A 13,550-nucleotide genomic window follows, 5' to 3' on the forward strand; every position below is an offset into this window, starting at 1 on the left:
TCGGTATGTCGTCGGAATAACGTTATTCCGACGACATACCGACGATTTTTTCCCTCAGTATGCCGCTGTTTTCTTGTAGTGTAGGTTTAGAGTTTATGATTCTGTTTCGTATGAAGATGTTCTGTTTGTTCTATATGACGTAATATTTTTATAAATGGAATAGAACACTTACTTATAATAGTTAACCCGTACGTGGACCATATTAAATCTCAATTTTTCTTGAACATGTGCTCTCGTCGACGTTAATCCTTGGTCCCACTGTCTCCGGTAACTTAGAAAGGATAAGGACATAATCGGATAAAAAATGTATGAAATGTTATCAATTTAATAACGTGAAAATCAAAGCTATTTACTTAATTTTGAGTCCAATCTTGGCTAGATAGCAAATTCACCCAACTAATTTTATTGATGATTCTCAAAAAGAGGGGAAAAACAATTTTTTTTGGAAGTAGAAACAAATATGGGCCGAAAACCCTACATCTGATTATGGGCCTTATGGAGGCGTAGGAACAAGCGTGTCTCCTCTGCCGCAATAAGGTAAAGCAGAGTGTCACTGAAGAAGAGTCATCAACAGCTCAATTACGACAATGGTGGCGGCTATGGCTTCTCACGTCTCTTCCACCCGATCACCGGCTCTTGCCCTCTCCTCTCCATCGTCCTTCTTCCCCGGCACCACTCTGAGGCGATTCTCCGCCGTTTCACTCGCTTCTCCGGCGACCTTCTCCCCCCTCAGCCTCCGTGTCTCCTGCCAAGCCTCATCCGTCACTTCCCCTTCTACTTCCGATGTGAAAGGTTGGATGTTTCGTTACCAGATTCTGTTTCTTGCATTACCCAAATGAGAAAGTTCGTTAATTGATTGAGATTAATCTTCCAAAGCATGTTTTTCTTTTATTACAGAAACATAATCTGGTTAAAAAAATGCAAATGTTCTTGTCGGAAGTCGGAACCTGTCTGTAAAAGAATCATTAACTAGAATCTCTTTGTGTTCTGCAGGGAAATCTGACCTGAAAGACTTTCTGGCCATAGATGATTTCGACACAGAGACCATCAAGAAGATTCTAGACAAGGCTTCAGAGGTCAAAGCCCTGTTGAAGTCAGGGGAGAGAGACTATCTGCCTTTTAAAGGGAAGTCTATGTCTATGATCTTTGCGAAGCCCTCCATGAGGACTCGTGTTTCCTTTGAGACTGGCTTTTTCTTGCTTGGTGGACATGCACTGTATCTGGGACCCAATGATATCCAGATGGGCAAGCGAGAGGAGACTCGCGACGTTGCTCGTGTTCTGTCGCGCTATAATGACATCATTATGGCCCGTGTTTTTGCTCATCAGGTATGCCGGTGAGTCTTTGGTTGGTTTAGAAAAGACATACTAGGTGGAACACTAGAAGTGCTTTCTCATGTGTGTGTTTTAGTGTCTTGTGTGTGGTATTGGTGTTTTGAAAGCTGAATGAATCAAATCTTGATTGCAGGACATTCTTGATTTGGCTAACTACTCGAGTGTACCAGTTGTCAACGGTCTGACAGATCATAACCACCCTTGCCAAATCATGGCCGACGCACTCACAATGATTGAGCACATTGGTCAAGTCGAAGGGACAAAGGTTAGTTAACCCTTTCAGAGTCAAACCTATGCATATAATCTCGACTTCAACACATTATTTATTTCAAAATCATAAATCATAGCTAGACTTGTACATGTTGTATGTGAAATCATACATAAAAAGTTATATATAGTTACACACTGATTCAACAAACTTCAGGTTGTGTATGTTGGAGACGGGAACAACATGGTTCACTCATGGTTAGAATTGGCATCCGTTATTCCTTTCCATTTTGTCTGCGCTTGCCCAAAAGGGTTTGAACCAGACAAAGAGATGGTTCTAAAGGCACAGCAAGCTGGATTAAGTAAGATAGAGATTACCAATGATCCTAAAGAAGCTGTCATAGGGGCTGATGTTGTCTACTCAGACGTATGGGCCAGTATGGGGCAAAAGGATGAAGCTGAGTACCGCCGTAAAGCATTCCAAGGATTCCAGGTCTAACATATTTCTTCTATAATACACAGTATATGAATACGTCTCTGATTTAGATATCTTACTTACTATGTTAAAACTTGCAGGTGGATGAAGCTCTGATGAAGTTGGCGGGTCCAAAAGCCTATTTCATGCATTGTTTGCCTGCAGAAAGAGGAGTGGAGGTGACCAATGGAGTCGTGGAAGCTCCTTATTCCATCGTCTTCCCACAGGCGGAGAATCGCATGCATGCCCAAAATGCGATTATGCTTCATTTGCTCGGCTTTTAAACCACTTTCGTTGTCTTAGCTCTCTCACTCGTTTGCTGGTGTGCCGTTCATTGGCTTTGTGTACTTTAGTTTGAGAACCTTGATGAATAAATATTGTGGATGGTTTTGCTGGGAATAAGAATGAGCTTATTTTAATATATGTGAACTCGTGGATTGAAATATTTATAGGACATCTCTAGATCTGTCTCTATCCCATATCTTAGCTTGATACTGTACTTGTAACTTATGTTTGCAAATGTACTTCTGTTGTGCGGATGCTCCACGTTGTTGAAGCTTGTCAGGATGAACGTAGAGAGTTGCCTTCGGTAAGCTTTTCTAACAGAAGCACTGAACACAAGATCAGTGAGAGGAATTGGTTTCCATCCACTCTCTGCAAATCATCATGAATCTACAAAAAGTCACGAATGAAGTTTTATTTACTTTAAAAATTACAAAAAGAAAACGAAGAAATGGCCGGAGAAACTTTATTTTCTAAAATTTTATTTAGCAAACCGCAGAAAAGATGATGTAAGAATTTTTTTTTCATCATTTAGTTTTACAAATATATCAAATAAAGCTGCATCCAAAAATTCTACATACTAAATTCTACAACAAAATTTCTACAATTACACCACAACCAATCATTTATAATATAGTTTTTTTTTTAAATTGTGAGTCTGAGTATAATCTATGGATTACCAATATTCTCTTAAAAAAAACGTTTGAACCCAATAAACCAAATGAACTAGCAATGGAATTGGACAACTTGATTGTCATTTTCATTAGACATGGAGTATTAAAAACAAAGATAGATAAGATTTGGATGTAGGAATTTTATCACAAAAGGAAATAATAATCCTTTATGTCCTTATTCTTATTTTTTCCTCCTCGATCACTTGTGTCCTTATTCTTCATCTTTTGCATTAAATTTTTGGTGGTTCAAGTAAAAATGCTTGTCATTCAAATGGGTATCTTGCATTACATCACACATAAAGTCATTAGATTCAAGGTCCTGGAGAATAAATTCATCTCATTCTGAATTGGTGAAAATGAAACATGTTAACCCAGTTATTCTGGTAATTTGATTAATAGTTTATTAATGCTTATATATTCGAATATATTAGTTTAAAATTAAAAAGGACGAAACATGTCAAATAACTGAAAAATTTATAGAAAATCTTCAGGAAATTGCAAAGAATAACGTCAAGGTAGTACTAGCAGACAAGTTTTTTATAATCATGTAAAATTGTTGACTGTGAAATTATCTATGTAATATTTTTCATAATCCGTAATAATAAAATTAACTAGTGTCATAAAAAGTCGGTAAAACTTAAATGATTTTTGGAAATGATAAATATCCACGAACTTTGGTTAAGTAGATGATGATGACATATCGAATCCGTTAAACATTTTTGGATTTATTTCATATTAGTTGTTGCTGAGAATAGAACTTTAACCTATCATATCAAACATCTTGATATAGTGATATCTTGTAATATGCTTTGGATAACTATATAATGGTAAATATATGTAATTTGTGCCAGCTCGTTCATTTTCTCTCCCGTAAAATTAACCAGAAACATCAGGACGAGTTGGTTCAAGTGGTAAAAGGATTCTGACGAGAACTACCGTCACTTGGATTTAATTCGCACTAGTTGAGATTATTCCAAATGATTGGGATCATAGCAAAAGGATGAAACCACTTTTTCGATTACCAAAAAAAAGAAGGCAGAAACGTTTCTCAAATAATGACAGTGTCATTTAGTTATAATCATTTTTGAACATACAACTAACCTTTGCAGAATATAAGGTCATCTCCTATATAAGAAACCAAGTAGTGGTAGTTATATTAATATAGCATGTGATAATCTTCTGTCTATAATAGCACGTTAGGCCAAGTTGTTCAACTTACCAACTTCAACCCTACGTTTTAAACTGGTTGTCGATCGATATGATCTCGGTTCAATATTTTTGCTTAAATCTGCAAAGCTTATATGTAACATTATCCTAAAACATTACACCAATTTTTTTTTTTTTTAACTTAACTTTACACCAATGTTACAGTTGACTTTTTCTAGACCATATATATGGACGTTAATGTGTCACAAAATGTCTATAATATATATTTAGTAAATTAAACATGAAAATAATATAATTATATAAAAAAGTAAAACGAAAATCTCTCAAACGCTGTCGGAGGGAAATCTGCAGACGAAGCGAAGCGTCACTATGACATTCTCGTCGAAGATCTCATCAACATCGAAACTGGTCGTGTCCCTTTGCCCAATTACAAGACCTTCGATTCTAACTCAAGAGGCATCAATGACTTCGACACGAGGTATATAGCTAGCCAAACCTTGTAATATATATACTTTTATACACAACACTATAGTTTCTTTTTATCAAACATGATTTTGTTCATAAGTATAAACGTAAACCAAAAAGAATATTAGTTGCACTTGTAATTTATAAGAAATTTTTTCATATATAAGAAAATTCAAATAGCATAATTTTTATTTAAATGCGTAACTTTTTGCATTTAGAAAAATTAAGGGTATATACAATATATATATTAATACAACACACTAATTAACAAACATAAGGACTATGTTCACATGAAATTTAATCCCTTGTTGTACTTAATCACATGCAAATTGTCTTTAATATGTTTGAAGGGTATATCATAATATCATGATAATTAAAGCAAAAAAAAAAAACATAATATCATGATAAGATGTACGTAAATAGATATATTGGTTATGTCTACTTCTGTTCATGGTCGGTTGTCGACATAGTGTTTTTTTTTTTTTTTTTGAAAAAGGGTAGGCATGGTTGTCGACATAGTGTTTATTATAACAGAAGCTGTTAATTAAACGAACACGAGTTTGGGAAACCTTTAATTAGCGATATCTTCAAGTTTCTAACTAATACTATGTGACTGGAATCTAATCAACATGTTTCGACCGATAATTAATTTACACATGCTCTTATTTATGTACTGTGTTGATTTTTGACAGGCGAATGAAGGATTTGAAGATCCGATGAAGTTTATTATGTTCATTAATTGAAAAGATTAAAAAATACGTGATTCTTCTGTCTACTGATTATAGTGATTCTGTTTGTATTGATCATGCATTCGGTTTCATATTTTTCTCTGTGTTCTATTATATTTTGAAGAAAGTACGATTTATGACCTCTCTCTCAAAAAATAAGACTTTTAAAAATTATTTTAATTAATTAATAAATAAATTGGATAAAATAATAAACCTTTTGTTGCACATGGGTATTTTACGATTAGGTGGATTTTGGGTATTTTACGGTTAGTCCCACAGTACTAAACATGTGTGGTATTATTTTTGTAATCTCATTTAAATATTCGGAGATATTTTTTTCTTCAAATATAATTATTTTTAGATATTATTTCAGTCATTCCATAAATCTGAGATACTTTGGTTAATATATATATATACTAGGTAAGACCTGCGCTTTGCGCATGGTTAGACGGTTCTTAAAATATTAGCGCTTTGTAATAATTTTTATCTTCGCAGATTGGAATATTTTGTAAAATATTTGTTAAATTAATTTTTTTTATAAAAAAAATTTAATTTTTCTATAATAACTAAATATATATATAAAATATATTTCAATGATTTGATCAAATTAAAACTTGAAAAGTATTTAATTTATATCAATTTTAAATATGATATATGTTTCCAAAATTTTTAAATTAATATATACAAATAGTTTAACTTAAAATAGATATATATTGTTATTTTGAATATATATCCAATAAAACTTCTTACTCATTTTGTATTTTCCTATAAAAAAATTATTGATTACAAAATACAAAATTCTGATATGATTAATGGGATTCTTTTACTTTTTTGTTTAATAGTATTATGGATTACTGATATTTCTTACTTTTATTCCATAAAACTATTACTATTATTAACTAAATATGTTTACTGATTATTTAAATAGTAAAATAAAAAATAGATTATTTAAAAACCAAAATATCGCCATGTTATAATTAAATTTAAAGCCGATATCTAATCTTATAAAGTAAAATTCACAAAATATTTTAAAAGATAAATATATTTATGGTTTTTTGGTATAAAACCGAATAAACCGAAAACCGACGGTATATAAACCGAACCAAACCATATTAAATATGGTTTTAATATGGTAGATATTTTTTATAAACCAAAACACCGAAAAACCGAAAAAACCAAACCGAAACCGAACCGATATCTGGATTGAACACCCCTGATTATGCAAGATATACCGTAAACCATAAACCATATACGTACAATATATACCATAAACCACGCTTTTCATAGTATATATCGTTGTTTGAATATAATAAATAAAACTGTAAAATCACTACTATACTATGCAAGATATTTATATTATGGAAAATACGTATTGTATATATAGTTGTTGGAATATAATAAAAACGAACAAAAACCATATGTTTCATGATGAATGGAACCATGTTGAATGATGATGAGTGGATGGGTGGAGACATGTTGAATCCATAGATAAGATAGTGCTTTGCTGATACCTGCAATCATAAAAAATGATACACATAATGGTGGTTAATGAGGATATAATATGCTTGAATATAATGAGCTACTCAGTTTAGGTGTTCTAAAAATACTTTTTAATGTTCTTTTTCGGTTTCAATAGGTGATCATCTGACTATAAATAAAAAAACTTGCTGATCTTGCTAAACTTGCACAAATCATTTAAAGAAAATATTTTTTTTTTTTGGTTAAGGAATTTAAAGAAAATATACACACTGGTGTTTTTACTTAACAATAAAAATATATACACTGGTGGTTCGTGAAAATCTTTTTCTAGGTTGCTTAAGTCTCATGAGTGGCTGGGAATGTTTTCTGTTAGTGTCGTAAGAAATAGTGTTATATATGGGTTAACAGAGGGGTTAGAAACTGATGCAAAATCCCGTAAAACTGTTAATATTGTGTTGTCTTGATTTTATGTGTGAATGCATAATAATATATGTGCTGTGCTAGTACATGCTATAATTTAAATGAAAAATATGCAATGGTGGTTAATGATGATATAGTATGTTCGAGTATAATGATCTACTCAGTTTAGGTGTTCCAAAAAGATTGTTTAATGTTCTTTTTGATTTCAATATGACATTTTTCTAATATTTGATGTATCTGTTTGGAGAGAAAAAAAAATTTATAGGAGACAATGAACACGTCAGTGAATCCATTACAAAGATTAAATATGATTTTGTAAGTGGAACTCTTTCAAATTGATACGGCAAAAGGATGTTTATAAAACTATATACTAATATTATGACAATGTGTTAGTCGAATAGCAGTGGCATTTTTTTTGTAATTACTCTAGTAAAGAGAGGACAATTAAATATTTAGAGTGACAATTAATTATTTAGAGTGAAGAGCATTGTGAAACTGATACCTCAGCAAAATGACATAAAAGTAAATAAGTTATAAATTAAAAGTTATTCTATATAAATGTTTCTCTATTAATAAGTAAGAGATATAAAATAAACCTTTAAAAGCCGACACAAATATTGTGTTCTATTTTAGCAAATGGGAATAGTGATTTATACAAAAAGCTTGGTCATTGATCAACGACGTCTATATTTTTTTTAGTCTGTTTAATTTAGTTTATCTATTTATTTTCTGTCTCCGCCAATTTTTTTATTAAAAATAACTAAATAAGATATCAATCAAAACACAACATTGTTTTGTTGGTAGCATTCATAAATAGTACTGTACATTGTTTCACTTATGCATTCCGATGATATAGATTACAGATTACATTTATGGGCTTTACCGATCTGATTGTTATAAGTAAGTGTGGCCTTTAATCCGTCGAGCCGCCCCATTTCTTAGGTGAACAACGTAGGCAGCCAACTAAAACATACAGAAGGAGGATCATATACAGAAATTAGACTTGGATCTTTTACCCTTTGGCCCACTTTCTTTTTCTCAAAGGAAGAAACAAAATGAAATAATTATTTTATAAAATTAATAATCAACATTTTCCATTCAAAAGTAGTCGCAAAAAAAGAAAATAGAAGCTCGAAAAGTGTTATTTATTTATATCCATTATTACATATGGTAGCTTAGAGCATGATTATCAGGGAGTTTTTAGGATGAGGTTTGTAGCGGAATATAAGAATCTGTCTATTAACTTTTAACTTAAAAACTAAGAACCGGTTCTTAAATAAGAGTTTTAAAAGCCGGTTCTTAGCTTTTGTAGTTAAAAGTTAAGATACGGGTTCTTATATTTCGTTAAAAATCATACCCTAAAAACTCCCCGATAATAATGCTCTTAGATATAGGTTGTGACGACACATCTATATATATAAAAAAATATTGGTCTCTCTCCTGTGAAGACACCTCAGCGCCTCGTCATTAAGTCGAGTGTTCTGGTTTCGACACGTGTCCGTCAACTCCAAAGTGTTGCGTTTCAATTAATGAGATAAGTTTAATTTGGGCTTGCTAAAAAACCAAGAAGTTTGACTTATGATGGGTCATACAACAAGACTATTATTTTTAAAATTGGTATGTACGAAAAGCATTATTTGACTTAGGTTATGACATGTTTCTTCTTCCTCCCGCTGAGAAAAAACTGCGGCGTTACTATTCTCTGTTAGATTTATTAAATACAATTAATGTTTTCATTAATATCACTGACTCACTCATCCAAAACGTCTCATTCCATACATCTCCTATCTCAAATTGTTGTGGATTTACACCTATAAATAAGTGAGTTCACAATTAATGTTAATTTAACCTCCGAATTAATACTTACGGTACTAAAAACATTCCAAAAAAGTTCAAAATCGTCTACCTATCATACCACCACTAAAAATTCACTATTAATTTTGCTGGGCCACATACGAAAACCAAAAAGAATGGTCATATTAACCCAAACAACATTTAAAAGACAAAATATAAGGATCAGTTCACGGACTCAAGCTTCCTACTTTAAAATGGCCAAACACTAAAATTGAGATATAACAAATAAATTATTTAGATGTTAATATATAATAAATCACTGATATCAACTAAATGTGATTTTTTTAAATACTTTAATAAAAAAAATTCAACTGAGAATGATATAATAACTCAATCATGGTAATATCATAGAAGCAAAAAGTCAAACAAAAATTATTTACAAATTAACTAACCAATAACTTAAATTAATAAAATAGTATATCTCATACGCACCTTTTGCAAATGTGAACCTAAAACACAAACTACAAAATTATATAAAAAATAATAACATAGATCACAAGTAAAGTATATTCCGCATGTAGGGCGGATCGACGCTACTAAAAAGAAAAGAAAAGAAAAAGGATGCACATAGATCCTGAGTTATATAACTTTGGCCTCAGTTATATAACTTTGGCCTCATCTGTGATATATGTATTAAGTTTCTTTTTCTCGTGTTTTGTTTTGGTACAAAACAGCAAGGTGACTGTTATACAGCAGACCCAAATCAAATGGTTGGACACATTTCACATCAAACAGATAAAAAGTTAACTTTGATCATAACGCTTGCGTATGCATATATTTATCATATTATATAGAACAAAAAATCTAAAATTATATATTGTTATATACCATAATAATAACATAACAATAATTTTGCACATAATAAAAAACATTGAAATCTTCATATAGAAAAATATAACGTAACCTGCAAACAAATGTCGTGTTTACATTATATACTTGTTTTTTGGTTCCAAATGATGCTTATCTAAAAGATTATTCTCTGTAAGTCAAATTAAGAAACACTTTACTATGTTTTTTTTTTTTTGCAATTGAAGATAAGTATTGCAGCTTTTGTTTCTTTTGCATCGAACTGTTAATAATAGCGTCGATCGTATTTGTATATCTCTAACTTTGTATTTAAGCGTAAAAAAGACAGAATCATAAACTAATGAATAACTGATTACACAAGTACGATCCGTGTAAAAGATAAAAGTCAAACTAAACTAAAACACACATATTATTATTAACTAGGCAAACAAAACATCATCCAATCGTACAAGCTACAAAAACCTAGAAAACATTTAAAACAAAAAGACAACAATCTCTTACTTAATCTCACAACTAAAAGTACTTGATCCCTTCACCGTTAGAGAGCTCCTGATGCTGTTGATGTTGGTGGTGGTTTCCTGGCAATGTTCTTGTTGTTATGCATCCAGACTTTGAAGACCTGTCTCTTAACTCCGATCTCACTACAGAATCTCCTGAGCTCTTCTTCGTCTTGCTTGTTCATCCTCCACCCTAGCTTCTCCGCAAACTCCATCATCTTCTCCTTCTGCTCCGCCGTGAACTTCGTCCTGAACCGTTTCATCGAAAACGCCGTTTGTCCCGGCGTAGCACCTCCTGCATGCTCTCCGCTTGATTGTCCATACATATTCAGATCTTCACTAGACGACTCAGCTCCTCCTCCTCGGACGCCGCCGTAAACGCTCATCGGCGTCACCATCCCTCCTCCACCAGGAGGACTCATTCCGTACTTGTGGTGGTGCAACGGCGCGTAACTCGGCGGGGGAGGAAGCATGAGTGGGTTAAGCATCATGTTTCTCGGCGGTGGTCTTCTCCCTCCACCGTACTGGTGATGGTGGTGATGAGAGCTTCCATCTGAGCTTCCGACACCGTCGTTTTCTTTCCGGTGGAAATTACGGTGGCAGTGACAAGCAGCGCATCTAAGAGCTTCTAATGTTCCTTCCTCACCACTCGGCATGAACTCGCCGCAACCGTCGTATACACTTCCACCGACGCTCGCCGCGTGGTTCTTCAGACACTCTCGGTACCGTACGGTGGAGATGGAAAAAGAAGACGGAGACTTCGATTGGTGGGGATCTAGGGTTTGAGAGTTGCAAGAGACACGAGTCTTGTTGCCATTATCTTCTCTTGTAATAATGCTATTGATGTTACCAACACCATTGTTGCCATTGTCTTCTCTTCTTCTCTCTATCATTTCATGGCTTCTCATATCCATTTTTCTTCCTCTTGGAGTTTAATTATAATTAAACCCTGAAAACTATTTAATTTGCAATTAAGGAGATGGAGAAAAGGGGTTTAACTTGTGAATCTCTAGGGTTTGTTTAATCTCATGTCTAAAAAAGAACATATTAATGAGACTGCTAATAAGGAAAGAAAGACTGTTAAAGACAAAAAAAAAGAATCTATATATAATAGCAAACCTGTTTTGTTCTACTATGACATCATCTTTTTTTATAGGAAAATAAAATATTAATCCAATGGTCAGAATTTACTGTTTTCTTTGATCTAAAGGACATAAAATACTTTTGATGATGTCATCAAAAAATCTATATTTGACACCCCTTGGTTGAATAGTTATGTAATCTAAAGAACACATCCTTTGAAACTCATAACTGCTCATGTCACAACTCTATAGGAAGAGTTTCAAATGATGTACCCTTTCATGATCTATATATAGAATCTTTTACTGCAGGGAAGTTTCTTAAAAAATTTGGTTGAACTCGATAATCAATTGAATAGAAAAAGAATCTGATAAAAAAAAAAGATCTAGCTTCTGGAGAAATAAAAGGGTACTTGTTAACTAGACGTTTTATGTTCTCCTACACAATTCAAATTAAAGGTTCGTAGATATCTGTTTTTATACATGTTCAAACCACAAGCTTTATCTCCAGACACACCATCATCTCGCCATTTTGTTTACCAATCTACTCTACACTTCTTCTAACTAATTCGGAAACCTAGCGGTATAAGTTTTGATAAGTAGAAGAGTGTACTTATCAAGAGTGAAGTTGTCGTCTCCGGTTTCTAGAGTGAAGTTGTCGTCTGTGATGGTGGTTCTCTCTCCTCACTTCCTAGCCGTATTCTTCAGTCATTGCTTCGATTGAGGATGGCTGGTCGGACCTGTCAGTAGCAAGAGACTCATGCAACTTGTGGCGTCTAGGATTTGGTGACTGACGAATTGATGCCGGGCATGGACACCGCCGCCGTGAAGTCCCGGAAACCAGATTACTTGTACACCGCCGCCGTGAAGTCACGTGAAGTCTCTGGCGACGGCGGAGGTTGGGTCTCGGATTGCGGTTTGATCTCCTCTCTTCTTAGCCGGATTCTCAGTCAGGGATTTGGTGACTGACGAATTGATGCCGGGCATGGACACCGCCGCCGTGAAGTCCCGGAATCCAGATTACATGTACACCGCCGCCGTGAAGTCACGTGAAGTCTCTGGCGACGGCGGAGGTTGGATCTCGGATTGCGGTTTCATCTCCTCTCTTCTTAGCCGGATTCTTCAGTCAGGGCTTCGATCGAGGAAGGATACGTGGCTGCTCGGACCTGTCAGGAGCCTAGAGACTCAAGCAACTTGCGGCCGCTATGGTTTGGAGCCGGAAGTAAGATGCCATCGGTTTGTGCCGCGTCGACCCTTCGGAGAATGGGATACTGACGGTGACTGGTGCGAATCGATGCTGTGCTTGGACGATTGAGCCTTTGGCGACGCGGCGGTTGGATCTGGGAAAGCCAAATTTTTTTTTTTATATTTTAACTCTGCGGAAAGGAATAAGCAAACGACTACCCATCCGATTTGTTTTTGTTTTTTTTTTTTTTTTTTTTGGCAGCAACCAATCTAATTTGTTTAATCTGTTGTTCCTGGAAAATTTTTGCAACACACGTCAAACAAAAAAAAAATACTGAAAACACACAAAATTAATTTGAAAAAATATATATAGATATAGGTCTATTTGTTTTTTTCATTTGAAAGTGTAATGTTAAGATTTTTTGTATATACTCATTTTAATGTTTGTCATTTTAATTTCAGAATATGCCCGGTCTCCAAAAAACTTATTCTAACAGTTTTGTTATACATGATGGAAATGATCGATCTTTTTCCATGTACGGTGGACAAGAGGATGAGAAATTTATGTTACCCAAATTCTATAATGAGCAAGGTGATAAAAATCTCTATGTATTTATAATTATAAATTATTTTGTTTATTAAATAAAACAAAATCTAATCATTTCAAAATTTGTAGGTCAACCTTTAAAAATAAATGATACAAGTAAGAATATTCTATTTTTTAAATATATTTCTATTGTTTTAAATTTGTCATTCAAATTTGTAAATGAAATGTTAATAATATTTCATCATTCATTCAGAATGTGTTGATATGGTTATGGATATGGAAACAGCTAAAAAAAGTGGGAAACAATCTTATCAGTCAAGGAAACGAAAATACGATGAATATAAACATTC

The 13,550-nt window shown here is 33.5% G+C and overlaps 2 protein-coding genes across 3 annotated transcripts in view; one reads left to right on the forward strand and one right to left on the reverse strand.

Annotated features, from left to right (window-relative positions):
* The first annotated feature begins 534 nt into the window (after positions 1-534).
* LOC106296355 (ornithine carbamoyltransferase, chloroplastic) lies at positions 535-2,439 on the forward strand. Its single transcript, XM_013732471.1, has 5 exons — positions 535-792; positions 994-1,328; positions 1,468-1,599; positions 1,759-2,034; positions 2,118-2,439. Exons 1-5 carry the CDS (start codon positions 588-590, stop codon positions 2,298-2,300), a joined length of 1,131 nt encoding a protein of 376 aa, XP_013587925.1. The 5' UTR covers positions 535-587; the 3' UTR covers positions 2,301-2,439.
* A 7,825-nt stretch (positions 2,440-10,264) lies between these two features.
* The window catches only part of LOC106296524 (zinc-finger homeodomain protein 5-like), a 4,600-nt gene continuing 1,314 nt past the window's right edge, over positions 10,265-13,550 (reverse strand). The window contains exon 2 of one of the 2 annotated variants that reach the window (XM_013732669.1): positions 10,265-11,338. In XM_013732669.1, the coding sequence (XP_013588123.1) occupies positions 10,431-11,303 (873 nt within the window). In that variant the 5' untranslated portion in view covers positions 11,304-11,338 and the 3' untranslated portion in view covers positions 10,265-10,430. Of the gene's footprint in view, positions 11,346-13,550 lie in introns of both variants that reach the window. The other variant, XM_013732670.1, reaches the window with a different exon arrangement.

This window comes from Brassica oleracea, chromosome C6 (genome assembly GCF_000695525.1).
Source record: "Brassica oleracea var. oleracea cultivar TO1000 chromosome C6, BOL, whole genome shotgun sequence".
NCBI lineage: Eukaryota > Viridiplantae > Streptophyta > Magnoliopsida > Brassicales > Brassicaceae > Brassica > Brassica oleracea.

Coding starts and splice junctions, on each gene's coding strand:
- LOC106296355 (XM_013732471.1), top strand. CDS start 588: ATGGTGGCGGCTATGGCTTCTCACGTCTCTTCCACCCGATCACCGGCT. Junction 1,600..1,758: donor GTCAAGTCGAAGGGACAAAG/GTTAGTTAACCC, acceptor AACAAACTTCAG/GTTGTGTATGTTGGAGACGG. Junction 2,035..2,117: donor AAGCATTCCAAGGATTCCAG/GTCTAACATATT, acceptor TAAAACTTGCAG/GTGGATGAAGCTCTGATGAA.